Source organism: Chinchilla lanigera, unplaced genomic scaffold (assembly GCF_000276665.1).
Source record: "Chinchilla lanigera isolate Chin_1 unplaced genomic scaffold, ChiLan1.0 scaffold00023, whole genome shotgun sequence".
NCBI classification, from domain to species: domain Eukaryota; kingdom Metazoa; phylum Chordata; class Mammalia; order Rodentia; family Chinchillidae; genus Chinchilla; species Chinchilla lanigera.
Window position 1 is genome coordinate 15,861,358 of NW_004955424.1, and position 18,974 is coordinate 15,880,331.

Genomic DNA, 18,974 nt, shown 5'->3' on the forward strand with positions numbered 1-18,974 from the left:
GGGCTTCAGCATTTATGGGCATCTTGGGCAGGGTATAAAAATGGAAAGATGGGAGGTGGGAGAAGAGAGGAGGACAGAATGGGAGATGACTGGGCGGCAAAGACAAACTCTACATTCCAAAGTTGGATTTTGTCTTCTCTTCTTGAGAGGAAGCTTGAGCTCAACTGCTCCCCTTCTCTGGGCCTTGGGTGAGAACACAAGCAGGGTCAGGCAGTGCAGGACTCTTGGGTTCTAGTCTTGCTACTTCCATTAATATCTTTTGCGATCCTGAAGAGTGCAGAGATCTTATGTGAACCTCCCCTTTCTTTTTTTTTTTTTTTTTTTTTGGTTTTTCTCCGGTACCGGGAACCGAACTCACGACCTTGCACTTGCCAGGCAAGCGCTTTTTGCTGCTGAGCTAAATCCCCAGCCCCTCCTCCCTTTCTTATATGCAAGAAAAGGGTAAACCAAGGTGAATAAATGAGATAATGTACCTGGGAGTGCTTTGGGGTCTTTTTACTATTTTTTAAGACCTCTATTTTCTTGTAAAATGAAGGAACTAGGACTATGAGGAACTGCCAGCCAGACCATCGCAGGGACAGCGGGGAGGTGCATCAGGTTAAGGTGAGAGGTCATGGAAATGCTGAGAGAAGATGGGTATGTGTGAATTTGTGAAGTGTATCTCCCAGCCCAGCTTTGGCCATCCATGATTTAACCCAATACTTTCAGGCGAGAACGGAATTTCCCAACAGCCAGCCTGGATTCTAGTGCTTCTTAATTGAGCTCTATGGCAGAATTACAGGATATCCCTAGAGATGACTATGTCCAGTGCCATCAGCTGATGGAATGGGTCCACAGAAGCCAAATGGCTAGACATAAACATTCTGTTTTGACGAAGTAGCAAACTTTCTTTTTTTTTTTTTTTTGTTTTTTCTCCGGTACCGGGAACCGAACTCACGACCTTGCGCTTGCCAGGCAGGCGCTTTGCCGCTGAGCTAAATCCCCAGCCCCAGTAGCAAACTTTCTAAAACACTGTGAACTTGGGTAAAATTTTGACCCCAGATCCAAGTCCAACTTTCCTCAATCCCGATTCTGGCTGAAAGGGAGAAAAATGAGGTCAGAGAATTTGAGCAGGGTGCTTTATTACCCAGCCCCGTCTTATTCCGCCTCTAGCATTGACTTCTCCCCTGTTTGCTATTTGCAACTTGATATCAGGATTTGAATTTCTGTTGTTGCAGCTGCCCGGGAGATGAGGCAATTTGAAGTTGAAAGTCCTCAGAGAAGCTACAAAATGATGATGATGAGGAGGAGGGCAGGAGGGGAAGAAATGTGAGTGTGAATGTACATGCTTGTGGGAAAAGGAGGGTTTGATTATGGGGATTGGAAGTGAGGGAGAGGGCGGGAGGGAGGAAGAGGAGTAGAAAAGATTCAATTATGCCAATTATTTTCACACTCAGAGATACTTCCAGCTATGGAAGGAAGTTGGTACAAGAAAAAAGAGTCTCAATGTGGTATATTTCACAGCACCAACTTTGGACTTAATTTTACTGAAAAGTGGCTAACTTTGTAGGTTTTGGGTAGAATTTGGTGTTTGCTGTGGACAGAGGGTGTTTTGAACTTGTTCTTTTTAAATTCAGTAAAGTCAGCCAAGAATTCTAAGTACTCATCCCCCATTCCAATGAAACAATGAAGGAAAGATTTCCAAGGGTGAGAACTACATGAATACTACTGAGAATTCAAACATCCAGAGAAGATGCTGTGCCAAAATAAATCACACCCTCTAGGAATATTTCCTATAATTTTTTTTCTTTCCTTTGTCTTACATGACCCACTTCTTACAAAAGTTTATAAAAGGTCAGATGAGTGGCCAGCAAACTGGACTTTCTTTCCAGATCTGTTGGGGGCCTCATAGCCTGCTGTCAGACAATGACAGACATTCCTAAGATCTGTTTATTCCAGGCCAATATAAATGTGTCAACTGTTGTGTAAAGAAATTGACCTCCTCATAATGACTTCAATTTTTACATAACTTGATTCTTTTCATTATTGCTGTTTTGAACACAAGAAAATAATTGAGAAAAAGCTTTTCATACATGTTGAGATGTAACTAAAATGCTCTGAAATCAGTTTCGCTCTCTGAAGTAAATGAACTCCCCTCTACTGGAACATTTCACATGTGTCCTTCTGTTGAGTCTGGGCAACGTCATGCTTCCTACACTGGCAGAGACATTCACTCTGAAGCTGCAACAGGCTTCCTTCCTAGGGGTGGCTGGCTTCTTCCTGTCCTCAGGAGTTCTGTCCCCAGCTGCTGTGCTCCTCCATTCTCTTCACGGAGACAGAAGCCATCAAAGGGTGCCCTCAGCTTCCTGTCCTTTTGCCTATACCTGGACTCTGCCACCCACATCACCAAGGGAGACAGACACTTCCGGGCCTGCAGGTCCTTCACCCTCTTCTAAGGCTCCGGCACCTCTCCATGAGTTTTCCTGTTCAAACCCTTCCTCTGCTGGGTCTGTCATGAATCATCCATCACACTCAGGTTAATCACACTTAGGTTTTCCCATCTTAATTTGATGAAGTATCCTTTTTCCCAACTCCAGATCTCTTCCTGCTCCTGCTTAGCTTCCCTCTCATTTTCTTCTTCCTGAAGTGAAAGTTTACTTCTGCTCACATCATCCTGCAGAGCCTGGGGTTCCAAGGTTGTGGAGACCTCCTTTCACTAGTCTCCGGAGAGGGCTGCTTTCTGTTTTTTTTTTTGTTTGTTTATTTTTTTCCGGTACCGGGAATCGAACTCATGACTTCGAGCTTGCCAGGCAGGTGCTGTGCTGCTGAGCTAAATCCTCAGCCCTCGAGAGGGCTGCTTTCTGTGCGCATCTTAGTTTCTTGTCACTTGACACTACTGACAGCATCCTTCTCTGGGATGTATCCTTTTCCTGAACCTTCCATGATGCCAGACTCTCCTGCTACCACTTCCCTGGTGAAACCCTCTTAGTCTCCTTGCTCCCCTCTTACTTTTCCCACCCCATTTAAAAGACATGACCCTTGGAGCTTGAGGCTTAGCCTACTTCTCCTTTCTCTCTCCATTCTGCCTGGTTTACTATTCACATTAGTCTCAGCTGCTATGCTGATGACTCCCAGGTCTGGACCTCCAGCTCAGAACACCCTGGGGTGGGAGCAGAGCTGGCTGAAGCATATGGGTATTCAGGGCACGATGTTTAAGGGGACTCTTCCTCTTAGGTCCCTGCAGGGGCTGGCCCTACACTTGCCTGACTCTGGAAGCTAGCACTTCCCCAGATTTCCCATTCTAACTGCCTCACACACCTCACGCTGGCCCTGGCCTGCTGCTGGTCATCTCTTTGGTGAACCACAGGCACCAGCAACTCTCTGTCCTCCCAATGCTCTCCTTCCCTACGAATGCAACATGGCCAGCTCTGTCACTGAGGTGAGGCTGGTGTCCGCCTGACATTTTCCTCTCCCATCCTCCACACCCAAGCAGATACCAATCAGCAACTGTTTTCTCAGTCTCTTTTAAGAGTAGGAAAATGTACTAGGGAAAAGGAATGGGGGATAAGCTTAGGGACTAGGAATAGCTTCTGAGAGACAGAAGGGGTCCTGAATGTGTTGCCCTCCTCAGTATCTCTTGCATAAAGGCTCTGTCCTCCTGATCCACACTCTCTCACTGTCACCATATCCACAACCAGTCAGTATGATCTTGCTAAAACACACCTGTGACAAGCTCCTGCTTATGCATGCAGTAATCTCCGCTGTCTCCTGGGGGGGTCCCTGACCAGGACCCATGGGCTTCTCTGTCTCTCCTCTTGCTGTCTGGCTCTCTGTTGTCCTCCATCCCACACCTGGCATCTCCCAAAGGAACCACAATTTCACCTACATATCTTTGCCCAAGCTTCCCTTGAACTGGACTATCCCCCCTCTTTTATTTGGTCTCCACTTAGATGTCGCTTTGAGAAGCCACTTTTGACTCTAAGGCTGATGCGATGCCTTCCTAGGAGCATCCCTCAACCTCACTGTACTCAACTCCATCACAGAGCTTTTCACACTGGGTGGTGCGTGGGGACTCTCCCGTCCGTCTCTGCTCTTTATTTGCTGCACAACACTCTGCACTAACACAGTGCTCATCTCAGATCTGGTGAATGAATGAACGCGTTCAGGAATCCTCTGCACGGACTTCCAGTCTGGAAGTCTTGAACTCATACGTACCTCAGGTCTACCTCCTACCAGCTGTGTGTCCTTGGAAAAGTGAGTAACCTTTCCTGACATTAGTTGCTGCTCTGTCAAATGGAGACATCAGTACCCTAAATGATCACAAGTGGGTCTGTGCTTCTGCAACCATTTGCAGCTAATTCAGTGCTTGACCCTTGTTTCATCCACACTGTACACTGAACTCTAAGCAGCTAGAATTAAGTGCCCCTACCAGAAATGGTTTCTAATGGGAGTGCAGTAGATGTGTGATTGTTTTAGGGAAATTAACCATGACAAGCCTTTAAAATTGACAGTAAAGATAGAAAAAGAAAAAGAAAGAAAGAAGGGAAAGGAAAGAGGAAACACAGGGCATGTGAAAGAGGGCAAGAGAGAGGAGCAGAATGCAGATGCTTTCCCCGAGGTCTGCTCATGCTAAGGGGACTCATCTGTTTGGAAAGACCAGGCTGAGGATGCTACCCTGGAGATAACCTGTCCAGGCCATGCTAGTCTCTGAGACATCAGGGAGCCACGGTGCCCATGTGACTGGCTCCTTCCCTTATTGGAAACAGCTGTGCAGAAGGCAGTCCCGGAGCTGGAGCTCTGGGAGAGGATTTCACAACCTCTGGGGCTGGACTTCAGATGAGCTTCAACATTGTTTATGTGTATTTTGTGTGTGTTTCCTCGGGTCTCTTCTGATTGTGAGGGGACCCAGCCTTGCAAAAAAAAAAAAAAAAAAAAAAACAAAACGCTCAGAGTGCCTGAGTGTGTTGTGTGCAGACAGAAATGGAACGTACCAGCCTCCTGATGCCTGATCAGAGCACAAGAAGCTGAAAACAAAACAAGACGTAGTGGGCCACCTAGAAGCAAGTGAAGGGGGTGGAGTTCATCTTAGTGGGAAAGGACTCGGGAGTTATATTTCTTCTATCTTCTTTACCCAAGCAGTAACAATAATGGTAGCTGGACTCTAAGTTAGCCAGCTTCCTGGTAAAAAAAAGACTGTTGAAAGCACACGAAGATCGTAATTATCTACTCTCCTTATGCCTATGAGACCCTTAGAGTTATCTTTAAATTGTTTCAGGAAGGAAAGATGAGACACTCTCTGCATCAAAAATAGGGATTTGGACCTGCTCACTGGTTCTCAGCCCTGGGTGCTCATTAGAATCACCAAGAGCTTCTAACACCCTGAGGCCTGTACCTCCTTCCAGGCAGTTAAACAGAACCACTGGGGTGGGACCCCGGTATCAGTGCTTGAAAGCTAGGTTAGAAATTACTGGATTCCACAAACTGTGATTTCTGACTTCCCTTACTTTTCTGTGTTTGAAATTAGCAATCTAGGAATGGTACTGTCTACAAATGGGAAGGGCTCCTCTACAACTCTCTGGGACTGAATATTTAGATTTAAGCTAAACTAGTTATTCTCCAGTTGTATGCTACTTGGAAAAACACAGGAGAGCAGTGACTTGGTGGCCAGTTGCTTAGAACATATTGACTTAGAATCCAAGCTCTCAGGGTTAGAGGGGCCTGGACTGTCATCCTCTTCAGTTTATCTTACTGGTTCTTTAAAGTGTAGTGCCCGGGCCAGCAGTATGCACACCACTCAGGAGCTCATCAGATATGCTAAGTCCCCAGCCCACCCCAAATCAGAAACTGAAGGTGGACCCTACGGTCTGTGTTCTAACAAGCCTTCGACGTGGTTCTGATGCTTCAGTTTCAGAATTACTGACCTGCTACAGGACTCACCTACTATACCCTGGCCACATGGTTCAACTTACGTTATCTTTGCATGATGATGTCAGTTACTGGGGCACTAGCCCATTCTGTTCTTAAAACTGTTATCCTTTAGTTCCTTTAGATGAAATCTGTTTCCCTGGGACTCTGACCTGTAGTGTTACAGTTCTGTTCACTGTACGGACCCACAGTAAATCCAAGTCACCTTCTACACTTCAAAGAATGAATACAAGGTATGGTTTCAGTTTGATATGACATTATTCTCTATGGTTTTCAGTTTAATATGGTTGGAACTTCTAGTTTAATATGACAAAGGACACCATAGGCTTAGTGAACTTTCAGGTTTTAGGATCAGATATGTTTCTGGTTTGCTAGTTAGGTGGTTTCTTTGGGAATTTTTTCTTTTATGTCCGCAGGGGTTTCTTGGCGGGCTAGAGGAACAATGGGTCTGTGAATCCACCCCACACAGGAAGAGGAAGACAGGTGACAGCAGATGGGAAGCAGCCACCTCTCCTGCTGTCATACGTGTTTTGCCTGATGTGAGGCATGCATAGCTCCGAGGGGGTGGGGCGCCCCTGCTAGGGAAGGGCAGTAGTTCTGGGCTCAAGCCTCCAGCATCCCCTGCTCTGTGGTGGGGTGGAGGAGTCAGGCCTTTCAGCAGCTCAGAGGCCTTGTTGGTGGGCTGTGTCTGCTTCTGGAGTGTGTTAGCGGGGAGGAAGGCTGGGCAGACAGGAACTAAGGTAGATGAATTGCCAGATTTCTGTGAGGTCAACATACGTTTGAAGCAATTCAGAATGTAACTGAGAGTGTAACTGATGGTTTTTGTTTTTGTTTTGTTTTAAAGGAAAAACCCAGAACCTGTGACTCTTGTTCACGAGCACATGTCTGCATGTAGTCATGTTGAGTTTATGGAAAATGTGGTCAGCCTCATAAATCAGTGCTGAGGAATTCTTACAGTCAATACCGGGCAAGACATGCAGGTCTGTAGTGAGTCTGCGAAGGTTATGCAAAACAAAACAGAGGAAGCATGTGGACCAGGGTCTAATATGGTCCTGCCTGCCCACAGATGCCCTTGGAATTCTCTCCTGGAAAGTCATAATACAGCTCTGGATTGCAGCTCCTACCCAGTCTCTGACTGTTGCTGTGTAGCTTCATGTATACATGGAGAAGTGTGTGGTCGTTACCATGACGACAATGACACAATTCGCGCAATCTGTTTTCTCCCATGTATCATGCAATTTTAGCAGAAGTTGTGGAAAGAAAGTCCAAAGTAAACTAGATAATTGGAGTTTGAAATGGCTCTGAGAATGTGTTCAAATGTATTCTAATTCTTACATGTCCTGTACTTCAAATCTATTCCTTTGTGTCATTGGGAGTGGAAGCTCAAGGTGGTACTGTGTCTTTTCAAAACCATGTTTTTCAAAAACAATGCTAATACAAGCTTTCATTCAGAATTAGTAAATAAGATATTCAATTTAGGTATGATACATTGAAGGAAATTCCATCAGTTTCTATTCCATTGTTCTTGGATTTATACAACTGGCCTTATGCCCTAAACATTGAATATAAATGATATTTCTTTCAATCTTTTCTTTTTCTTATACCCCTCCCACTTCTTAGGCTGACCCAGTTTATCAGTTTGTTTCTGCCAAATTAATCAGTCGAGAGTGGGATGCTAACATATTTTTAGTGAAGAATTATTTAGTTGCTCAGAATAAAGAAGGACTGCACATTGTATCGGCATGTTGTGTCACAAAAATACGACTACTGAACCCTATTTTATTATTTTTAATGTTAGATAAGTGTCAGGAATCCTTAAAACCTTCAGTTTTTCACAGCAGCCAGATGCATAATTTAAAAGACCAAATATTTTCCTGAATATTAACTTTCTAGCCTGGGTCCATTTCTGTATTAGGATTTTTACTTTAAAATTTTCTGTGGAAACTCATTCCTCTTGACTTTCACATAAAAAACCCCCATGTGCCATGAGAGCCAAGTTGACCCAGTGTTTATATGCTTGGTTTCACAACATTTTATCTGCCATCCCTGCCACAATTTGGAGCAAGAAGAGCTATCTGGGTAGTAGCTCCCATAAGCTATGAATCTTAAGACTAATTCCCCCTAGTCACAAACTGCCCATTGTTACTGATGCAAAGTGAATGTAGTGGCAGGGTCCTGATAGTGTTTGTAGAGACGTCATGTTGGAGAATGGGCGATGCAAAGATGTATGTATCCAATGCACACCAATTGCAATGTGGCTTGATGTTTGCACCAACCATTCACAAGGGTAGAAAAACACATAGTACATAATCATAATAATATTTGCCATCGATTGGAAATTATTCTATGTTCAACACTGGGCCAAATGTTTTACAAACATTACCACCCTCCACCAGGCCATCTACTTTATAAAGGTGACATAGAGAAGTTAGGCGGCTTCCCTAAAATTTTCCAGACCAGTCAAATCAAATCAAAGTCTGCCTCATTTGCAAAAGAAATTTAAATTAGACACCTTTTGCTTTTGGATAAATGGGCCCAATTCCCAAAGAAGTGAATGGAAGATGTAGGTTGCTGGTAATTGAAGGAGAATTTGATATCATGCCTTGCTTGGGAAAAACTGTAGAAGAGCATGTAGCTCTGACAAGAAGAAATAGCAGTGTCACTTTCTGAACCAGAACAAATTATTCAGTTTCCCTTCTCTGTTTCCTCATTTACAAAGCATGCAGACATGGGCTAGATAGCTTCTAAGGTCTTTGTGGCTTTCCTGTCTAACACTCCACACTTAGCTCTGGCAGTTCCTAGACCAACCCTCACCCAAGATAGAACACCCGCTGCAGTCCGGGATGCTTGGCCCTAGACCTGCTGGGTGACAGTAAGAGTTCCCTGTGGCCCCTTATGCTTTTATCCTGACCTTGTGGTTACTGCCACTCTGTTCTCTGCCACCGGCCAGTGTGGCCAAAACCCAGCAGGGCTTCCTCCTGGGACTGTCCAAAGTTTGATCCAGCCATATTCTAGTACTTACTGTGCCTCTAAGTTGAGAGGCTCAATAGTTTTCTGTGAAAGTCCACTTTAGAATCAAATAAAAACTCAAGGTTTTGCGAAAAGTAGAATTTTGAAAATTAGTATTTGATTTGTGACAACATAAAGCAATAACTTCATTTGTGTATCTGGAGTTATCATAGCTCTACAGGGAGAGAGAGAAGAGAGAGGGAGAGAGTGTGAGATAGATAGATAGACAGATAGATAGAGAGAGAGAGAGGGAGAGAGAGAATCCATGTATCCATGAAGGAGTCCTACCGTGTCTCCCGGCTGTGGCCGCATCACAGATACACGATCATATCCTTTCCTTAGTAAGACCCATAAGGCATCGAGTTTTCCCTGAAATAAAACAAAGGCACCAAGATTACGTATGAAACCAGACCAGTAGCCAGCCACTGCAGACACACTGCGCTTCCCATGGTTCTTCCGCCTTGTGAACAGTTCAGTGCTGGGAACAGGGTTGTGACAGGGTTAGTGACTCTTCAGTCCCTAAACATAAAACTCAAGCTTCACAAATGCAGGAGAAGAGAGGACGCTGGTGCTCACGAAGGATACACCTGACACTTGAGTGCAGCTCTAAATTTCCAAACAGGAAGTTCATTCAGGCACTTGGCTTTTGTCCTTATCGCATTTCTGGGCATATCTTTACCCACAAGTCAATCCCTTCAACTTTCGCTAATGTTTCTTCTTCCCAGTCAGAGCTCAGAGCTCATAAATGAAGACAAAGATGACAGTGTTGGGAAAATTCTTGGCCCTCTTGACAGAACAAAGCCAGGGAAAGGCCCCTGGGATGCAGACCTCTGGCTGTGTGTTAGGTTCCCTCTTCAGCTACAGCTTGCTCTGTAGGCCCAGGCTTCAAGAGCAGAGGAGCAAACAGCATAGATGACTGAGAAGAGTGAATATGCTGGTCCCTGGGACTCCCTGGGACAGGTTACCTTCTGTGGTGAAAAGAATATTGCAGGTGTGGTTACGTTAAGGGTGTTGATAGACTGGCTCATGCAGGTGGGCCCAATCTACCATATGGGTTCTTTATAGAGGGAGCCAGGACAGTCAGAGCCCGAGAAGCGCTGACAGAAGCAGGGGCAAAGCAGTTCATTGTGAGGACTCAACCCAATGTGGCTGGCTTTGGAGGTGGAATGAGGCACAAGCCAATGGATGTGGGCAGCTTCCAGAACCTGGAAAGGACAAAGGAGTGAACTGTTGCCTGGACCTCCAAGAAGAACACAGCCCTGCCCACACCTTGATTTCAGCTCAAAAAGGCCCCTTTTGGGTTTCTGACCTTCAGAACTGTAAAACAATAAATTTGTGTTGGGTTAAGCCTCTAAGTTTGGGGTACTTTTTTATAGCAGTGAAAGGAAACCAATATAGCCCTTACATTCCCTGAACGGTATTTATGTTTAATTTGCTTATCTACTGTCTCTGCCCACTGGAATGCAGCTCCAGAGAAGCTGAGTAAGCGTTGGTTTTGTTTTCTGCTGTATGCCCAGCTCTCAAGACAGCATGTGGTGCTCGATAGGTATTTACTGAGTGATGGACGCTCCTAAGTGCTAGATGCTTTTACATCGGTCTTCTTACTTCATTCTCTCAACAGTCCTGAAAGGTGGCAGGGAGGAAATGGAGGGCCAAAGTGATCGAGCAACTTGCCCAAAGGCACACAGCTTGTAAACTGGAGTTGGGATTGGAACCCATGTCTGTCTAAGGGGGAAGCGCATATACTTTCTGTTATACTATCTGCAGAATTGCACACATGGCTCATGCTTGTATGCACAGCTTTGGAATAGGGCTTCTAAACTGTGGGCTACAGATCTTTAAACTTTATGAGACCACTTTTGTGTGTTAGGAGTAGAATTTAAAAAAATAGAACAGAAAAGAAAATGTAGGGTTAATAGCACACAGTGAGGATAAACATCAGTCAGTGAAAAATTTTGTTTCAGATGTGTAGGAGTGTGTGCATGTGTGTCTGAGTGTGCACTTTTCTCTTCAGCCTTTGACAACTGTTGTTGGAGCTTCTGTGGGTTAAACTTTATCTTGCCAAGTGTAGTGTTTCCATGTCCTTTAGAAAAGAATTTACAAAAGCCTCTGAAAATATTCTGAAATGACTTTAGAGTGGTGAATAGAAGTACTGCTGTGTTCAGCGTGGTTTTCTTCATTAAATGATTTCTGTCATCAGCTGAATGTTTTCCTTTAAGGTTCTTTGGGATAAGCATTTATAGTTCAGGATAGAACCAGGTGGATTTCCTGGATGAATGCCTCTCTCACCCCACCTTTTTTTTTTTTGAGGAGGAGGGATGGCCTTCCAGTATTTGGCTTTGTAAATCAGCCCACCCACATTGTTGTCTGTTAATCACTCAACTCCTTGACAAGTGAGCAAGGAGAGAGGGCTAAAGATGTGGCCGGTAAGGAGCTATATTAATTAACTCAGCAGATATTTAAAGCTATGTGCACAGGGTAAGAGCAGAAACAGCCTAGATGTACAGTCACAGGAGAAAGGTAGTAAATTATGCGCCTTTCTGGCAGCACATCATGCTGCAGAGCTTAAGCACAAGGTACTGAAGTCAGACCGTCTGAGTCTGTAGCTGGGATCCCCTTGCGGGGAACGTGCTGCTTGGACATGCTGGGACATGGTATTTCATCTTCCTAAGCCTTATGTTTCTCATCATGATGAGGGAGATAATAGTACTGTCTACACTATAGACTTCTAAGGTTTAAAACTAAACATTAAAGTTAGGTTCTTATCTCAGATAAAGTATTTATTCCATGTTATCTATGTTCGTAGTAAAGTCATTAAGTGGTAATTTGGGCAGCTCTGTAGAAAGATTAGAAGAGAATGTAAGACAGGGTGTAACAATCCAGTGAGCTAAACTTTCTAAGATATATCTGTCCATCCTCTATGTTCTTCAAGCCCCTTTCCCCCAGCCTGCAGTTTTATCCCTCTTCATTGTTCTCCAGCTGGGCTTCTGCTTCAATCCCTCCACCAAAACGGCTCTTGCTGGGGCCACCCTTGGCATCCAATTGCCAAACACTCAGACATTTCTTTCTTTTTTTTTTGATTTTTCTCCGGTACCAGGAACCGAACTCACGACCTTGCGCTTGCCAGGCAGGCGATTTTGCCGCTGAGCTAAATCCCCAGCCCCCAGACATTTATTTCATGCGGTCCATTTAAGTGCTCTGCTGTGCTGAGCTCTCCCTTCTGGACCCGCAGCCTTGGCCCCTTCCCTCTTGCCTCTCTGGTTAGAAGCTTCAGCTTCTTTGGCTCCCTTTGGTTGAGTGCTCTTGTCTAGTCTCATAGCTCATGAATTCTGTCTTCAGCTTGGTCCTCTCTTGAGCTCAGATGTGGATCTCCAGTGACCCATTCAATCTTAATTGTAAGGTTGACGTACCACAGGTATCAAAAGCCAAATGTCATAAATGGAATGAACTCTTTTCTCCCTACAACTGTTCCCCTTTTTGCACAATCTGAGACAAGGAGATCACTGTAACTTTTCCCCTCTGTCATTTCCTCGTGGCCAACACCAAGCACACCGTGGGGATGGTCTGTCTTAGGAGCTCTCCTGTCTCCTCTCCCTGCCCAGCCTGGTCCCACCATCTCTCTGGCTCCTGCTTTGGCCCGGGCTCACTCACCCTGTGAGGAGTTTCTGAGTAGTCCTTTACCTCCAGGCTCTCCGTCTTCTCTGTTTACTGATTAATGTCAGATTTAATTGCTAGCCCAAATGGATGTATTGCAGTTAATAAAATAAACATGAAACATCATACCAGCAGAGTGAATTTGGGCAAATTACTTAACCTCTTTCTGTCTTAGCTTTTCCATTTGTAAATGGGAGGAGTAGTAGTTTCTATATTTGAGGGCTGTCTATGAGAAATAAACAACCTGTTAGCACTTGGGATCTAGACTGACTTGCAGTGTGTGTTTCACTCAGGTGAGCTGTTGCGCTTCGCACTTCCGGCTAAGGTAACACTGGTTCTATTGTATCCTAGATGTCCTGAGTTAATTGATCCAAAATGACCCCAAAGTCCCCAGTCTGTGGCACAGAAATGATCTGGGTAATCTACACATCTCTACTCTTCTGACTTCTTTATCAGGTAACTTTTAAGGCAAGAGTTACAGAAAGCTTTAGAAAAGAATGATTACAGCTAAGATGAGAATAAAAAAAAACTCTCTACAGTTAAAAAGAAGTCCACGATGGAGCCTAGATTTTCCGAATGTAGGCAGAAGGCTGTCCTTTAAAGACAGTAGCACAAGGGTCTACTTATAATAACCCTTGGAGGCCAATATCCCTCTGTTTATCTCAGATTTGGGTGTCCAGAGTACAGAAACCTCCCCATATGGTGAATTTAGACCCTGATCCTTACTCCCCCAGTGAAATGCTGAACTGCTCCTGCGAAGCTGAAACAAAGATTTCTCCACAACCTTGGAACCCTCTGCCAGAATGCATTAGCTAGCATTTAAAAATAGCTTTTTACCATATGAAGCTGACACAATATTACTATGAAATGTCAAATAAAATGAGAAATTTACCAATTCCAGGCTCCCAAACTATATCTCACTCAGCCTGAGAATAGTTTGAATCCAGAAAGATGGAAAAACTGGATGTTCCATGTAAACACTGGCTTTTTGCTTCCTTCTGCACAGTGAGACCGGGCTGGAAATGTTTCTGCACTCATCACTCAAAGCGCCCTGGTGCATGAATGTTGTGGCTGGGTTCTGTTTTTTTCCCCCCAGCCAGGCAGCAGCTGTATCTTCCCACTTGTCTGCTTTAGCTAGTTGGAAGTTAGCCAGAAATTGAAAATTCTGAGGCTAGTTCAATTTACAGGACTGACACCTGAATTTGTATACTTTGAAATACGTAGTGGATACTGTGACTCAGGCTTTCCTTCAATGAAATTAATGAACAAGTTTAATGTATTTAAATTAATGAATAAGGTTGGAAGCTTACCCTACAGACCGCGTAACTTTTCTCTCCCTATTTTTTCAAGAAAAGTTTGGAACCATTCTAAAAAGTAGCTAGGGAGGGAGGAAATCTGTTTAACCTCAAACGCACATCTGAAAAAACTTCTTGCTCTAGTTTGTCTTGCTGTGTTCTATACGGCTTCATCTAGCACAGGGTCATGACTGAATGCCGCTTGACTATAAGGTCAAGGTGTTAAGGCCAAAGATGACAGGTGGCTTTCCACGAGAGATACAGAAGACCATCTTCCTCCTCAACCCTGCAAGTGGGACAGGCCAGCTCTGCCCCTCGTAGTCTATCTCTCTTACAGGGACTAGCTCGCCTGTCTGGCAACGCGGGGTCTGGTTTTTGTCCATCAGCTGTCATTTCTGTCACTTCAGTCATGAGGAAGAGCTACTGGAAAAAGAAAAAAAAGACTGCAAGCCTTCCCTCAACCCTGCTGTCAGTTCTGATTTTAATCTATCTTGTGAGCACATATCAGAGCATGACTTAACTTGTCTGAAATGGTGAGGTCTAATTTAATGAGAAGCACGGGGTATTGTAAATCTGGAGGGTGAAAACTGAGCAAAGAAAAATGCAGGTTAAATATCAGGGAAATTTTGCTGATCATGGGTCTGGAATGAGGATAGGGAGAAGTGTGGTCGGAGTGGTCACTGCCTTAAATTAGGCTGGGGGGCAGTGGGCGGAGAAGAGATGACTGTGGCCCTTCCCCCACCCACTGGGCTTGCTTAGCAACTGGGCTCACCTTCTAAACTCCGTTTCAGGGAATGCATGGAGAAGAGCGACTGTAATGCAATCCACTTAAATATGTACATAATTCTGGCCAGTTTTGCTGGGGAGCAAGGAGTTTTTCCAGGACCTGCTGAAAGTTTTGTGCTAGGCGGAGCTGTTCTCCCTGTTTATAGCAGGCATGGAAGACAGGCACAGCGTGGACAGATGATTCTCCTTGTGCTGTCTAACCCATCACTGTCTCTATTTCTCTGCCTCCTTGCTCCATCCCTTGGAAGCCTGGTTCTATACCGGTTGGCTTCCCCTTGGCCAATAGGTGGAACCAGAAGGAGTGAGAGAGCAAGATGAGGGCAGGTTGGGGCATTTGTTCCGTCTTTCTGCCCCCAGCAACGGCCTCATTCCTATAGTGCAGGAGTCTGCAAACATTTTCTAGAAAGGGCCAGAGGGTAAAGAAGGTAAGCTTTGCAGGTCAAGAGGAAAACGGAGGGTATTCTATAAGTACTTATATAACCATTTGAAAATGTAGAAAGCACGATTTGTTCATGGGCCATAGAAGCACCGGTCGTGGGAAGGACTCAGTTGCTGACTCTTGCCCCATGGCCACAGGTCCCAGTGAGCGCTCCCTTCTCCCGCACTGGGCCTCTCACTGGGCTCCAGGGCACTATTTCACCCCTGTAGGCAGAGGACATAACAGCCTTCCCTGTTGCGAGTCCCTGGGTGCGTTAGTGCCTCTGTCGGCCCCTTCACACTGTTCCGCCTCTGTGAGTACAACCCTGCGGAGCGTGCCTTCTATTTCAGCATGGGACTGTGTGATATACGAAGCCTCAGGAACGGACAGGAGAGTTTATGGAACCACATGAAGCCCACTGCTCTGTCCAAGGACTAGGAAATGGTCACAGGCACGGTGGCTAGAATGGGGCTCAGCAGGGAGTATGCATCTCCCTGGCTTTTGAACTTCTCCCCTAGTCATGGGCAAGGGCTGAAGTTCTGGTGCCACCTCTGCTTTTCCTCTGGATCAAAAATATACAGCATTGCTTTTGAATTCTGTTCTGTACTTCTGTTCTTGTTCCCACCTATCTTCATGTACCAGCCCAGGTACACATCGGATGATCTCTTTTTCTCTCCACTGAGATCTCACATCCTCAGAGCTGTCAAGAAAAACCTCACCTTCCTGAACAGTGGGTACCAATGTGAGCTGTGTGGTCAGATGGGCACAGCGCCATGGGAGTGGTGTCCTAATTACACCCCACGCCTCAGCTCTTCAACAAGAGATGGCGGAGTCCCTGCTCTGTGCCAGGTGCAAGGGTTGACTTGCAGTGCTGTTTACAGGGCCTTCAGAGCTCACTGGGTGCTTGCAGGAGGTGAAATCTGGTGGAGAGAAGGCTCACAAACATGAGTCACCACACCAGTGGCTGTTCTTACATCTAGCAAAGATTGAGCAAGTGCTGGCATTAGCTGTACACCAGGCACAAGGCACAGTCATGCCTTTTCATGCCCTAACTAGGGAGTCCTGCTGATGGGCTCAGCAAACCCACCAGCCTCCAGACACCTCTCCTATCCTTCTGGGTCTTTTTAGGCGACACTGCGACACTCAGATTCCCAGTCACTTACTATTAATCCAGCATTTGTATTGGTGGTAGAAATGGCCCTAATGTGAAATCTGATGTTGGTTTCCTTGCTGAGACTCCTCACAAATCCCCAGAGTATAGTCATGTTCTACTCGCCAATTTTAACAATAGGGACCACCGTTCCTGCCATCTGAGAACTTACTGTCGAATGCCGGTGGGAACCTTGAGGGACAACTTCTCAGCTAGATTTATTAAAACACAGATGGCTAGGCCTCACCATTAGATTTTTTTAATTCAGAGGATCTTGAGTGGAGCCCTAAAGCAAGCTTTGAGAAGGAGTAGTTTAATACAATCACTAGGGGAGAAGTTCAAAAGCCAGGACTGGGAAGGAGGTGGCCAGGGGCAACAGAGGAGCATCACGTAGGAGTCTGGATATAAAATCTGAAAAAGGAAGCATTGCAAAATAAAAGAATTTTCCCCTGATGAGAAAAAAATGGACCAATTGGTTATAAGAGCCAGCATGCTTTCGGAGGTCTTTTGTGAGGCTCAGAGCCACTAGGCCTGGGAATTTGATTTTTTTTTTTTTTTTCTGGTACCGGGAATCGAACTCACAACCTCAGGCTTGCCAGGCAGGCGCTGTGCCACTGAGCTAAATCCCCAGCCCCTTGGGAATTTGAATTTTAAAAGCATTTCCAGGTGATGCAGATACTCAGCCAGGTTTGAGAACCTCTGTATGTTCCATATCTAATGGTGCTTGGTGCCTAGTAGGTGCCTGACAGACATTCACTGAATTAGTACTAATTCCAAGTAAGCGTTAGGGATATTTTTCAATTTCTAAGTGTATTTGTTCATATCCTTCATTTCATGAAACTGCTGTAAGTTTTAAACCATCAGTTAATAAATGAGTAACAGGCTCTCAGGAAGAAACTGGACTCTACGAACAGAATTAATATTCTCTCAACTGCCATGATTACAGAAATGAAAAGTTAGCTACAACCAAAGATGGATTAGTCACAAGGTACTGATTCCTGAGAGTGACAAAATAGAAAATCCCCTCTTCTTCATCTCTGAGAATCCACTTGGCTCCTTCCTGTCTGCACATGTATGCACGCCACTGCATGTTCCCCATTAGAAAGGCATTAGGAGCAAACAGCTGTTCCTCAAGCCAGCTGTGCTCAGTCCACAGCTCCTCGGAGTTCACTACTGCCTCAGGGTGAGTTATTTTAAGAAAGAATCTCTCGGCTTTAAACATGGCCAACCAAAATGGAAATGCACTGCGGTTCACGGGAGCCTGAGCTATTCCCACTAGGAGAAGACGACTATCAGTACGGTTCCATTCACTGTTTGAGGTGGTATTTCTTTGGCTTTTTGTCGGAAAAGGGCTGCTCTACGAGCAGCAAGTATCTCAGTGAATGACACAAATTACTTCTGTTGCCATGGGAGATGGGGTAAAGCTGTCTGTGCGGGCCGTGTGGCGCTGGGAGATGGCTCTCACACTGCGTCTTTCACCTGAGGCTGGGAGGAGCCCCGTGCTTTGTGCCCACCGCGCTGGAAGCTTGGTCCTATGTTGGGGCCTTGAGCTCCAGATCCCAACAGAGCAAGATCTCTGCCTATCTCAGTTTCTACTGTGTGAAATGAGAAATGAGATGTGAAGGGGTGGAGACAGATTCTCCCCAGTCTTTTCAGCTATGATTTTCTAGGGCTTTCTGATATCTGGCACAGCACAGCTGCCTAAGGGAAAGGCTGAAGAAAGGGTGCTGCCCTACTCACAGGAATCCAAAGCTGTTTGCCCTAAGAAGAACAGAAAAGTGGACGTTAGACAGCATTAACCACCTCCTTTGGCCTAAACTTCCAAAGAAACCAGAGAGGTGTCTTTTCTTTCTTTTTCTTTTTTCTTTTCTTTTCTTTTCTTTTCTTTTCTTTTCTTTTCTTTTCGTTTTCTTTTCTTTTTTTTCTCTTCTCTCTTCTCTTCTCTTCTCTTCTCTTCTCTTCTCTTCTCTTCTCTTCTCTTCTTCTCTTTTCTTTGTATAAGGGACTAAACACAGGACCTTTGCACTAAGCTATATCCCCATTGGCTTTTATTATCTATTTTGAGACAGGGACAAGTAGCTAAATTGCTGAGGCTGGGCTGTAACTTTTGATCCTCCTGCCTCAGCCTCCCAGAGTGCTGGGACTACAGGCATGTGCTACAATGCCAGGCCAAGCTCCAGAGAGGATTTTACAGGCTGGAGATGTGAGAGGAAGAGAGGTGGTAGAGAACAAAGATTTGCTCACAACCGGGAAGAACGAGCCCAGGAGGGAACTTTGGGTAGGGAGAGACCCACCTTGATCGGAGAGTACCACTTCCGGGGGGAGGAGGGCCGTCGCATATTGTTGTTGAGATTTCGAGGCTCAGGGAATTCATACTCCTGCTCAGGCATTTTCACCCGTGCATTTTTGGCCTTTTCCAGCTTAGCACCTTCTTCTGTAGAGCCCTTTTCTCCCCAGCGAACCTAAAATAAATACAATATAATAAAATAACATGACAAAGTAAAATAGGCTGCTAGAAACCAGGAATGACAAGTACATGTCTGATATGCAAGGAGCACACTACCCAATCCACAATTCCTTTGGGTTTTGAGGACCAAGGAAGAGGAGTGTGGAGGAAAGGAAAGGGGGAGGGTGGAAGGTGCGGAGAGAGCGGGCCGTGAGCACAGGCCTTTTGGGGAGGCAATGTCCAGGCAGTGGGAAGCATGTATAAAAGTACTGAAGGGTCAGGTAAGAATCTGGACTTCATCCTGTAAGAACA

The 18,974-nt window shown here is 45.2% G+C and overlaps 1 protein-coding gene and 1 long non-coding RNA gene across 2 annotated transcripts in view; one reads left to right on the plus strand and one right to left on the minus strand.

Annotated features, from left to right (window-relative positions):
* The window catches only part of Antxr1 (anthrax toxin receptor 1), a gene marked incomplete in the record, with an annotated part of 213,545 nt that overhangs the window by 40,624 nt on the left and 153,947 nt on the right, over positions 1 to 18,974 (minus strand). The window contains 2 exon segments of the mRNA XM_013514693.1: positions 9,202 to 9,282; positions 18,511 to 18,678. Coding sequence (XP_013370147.1) covers positions 9,202 to 9,282; positions 18,511 to 18,678 — 249 coding nt within the window.
* LOC102016931 lies at positions 370 to 9,192 on the plus strand. The gene is made up of 3 exons (XR_261069.2): positions 370 to 1,308; positions 6,020 to 6,137; positions 6,749 to 9,192. It is a non-coding gene; the product is annotated as an uncharacterized LOC102016931 (long non-coding RNA).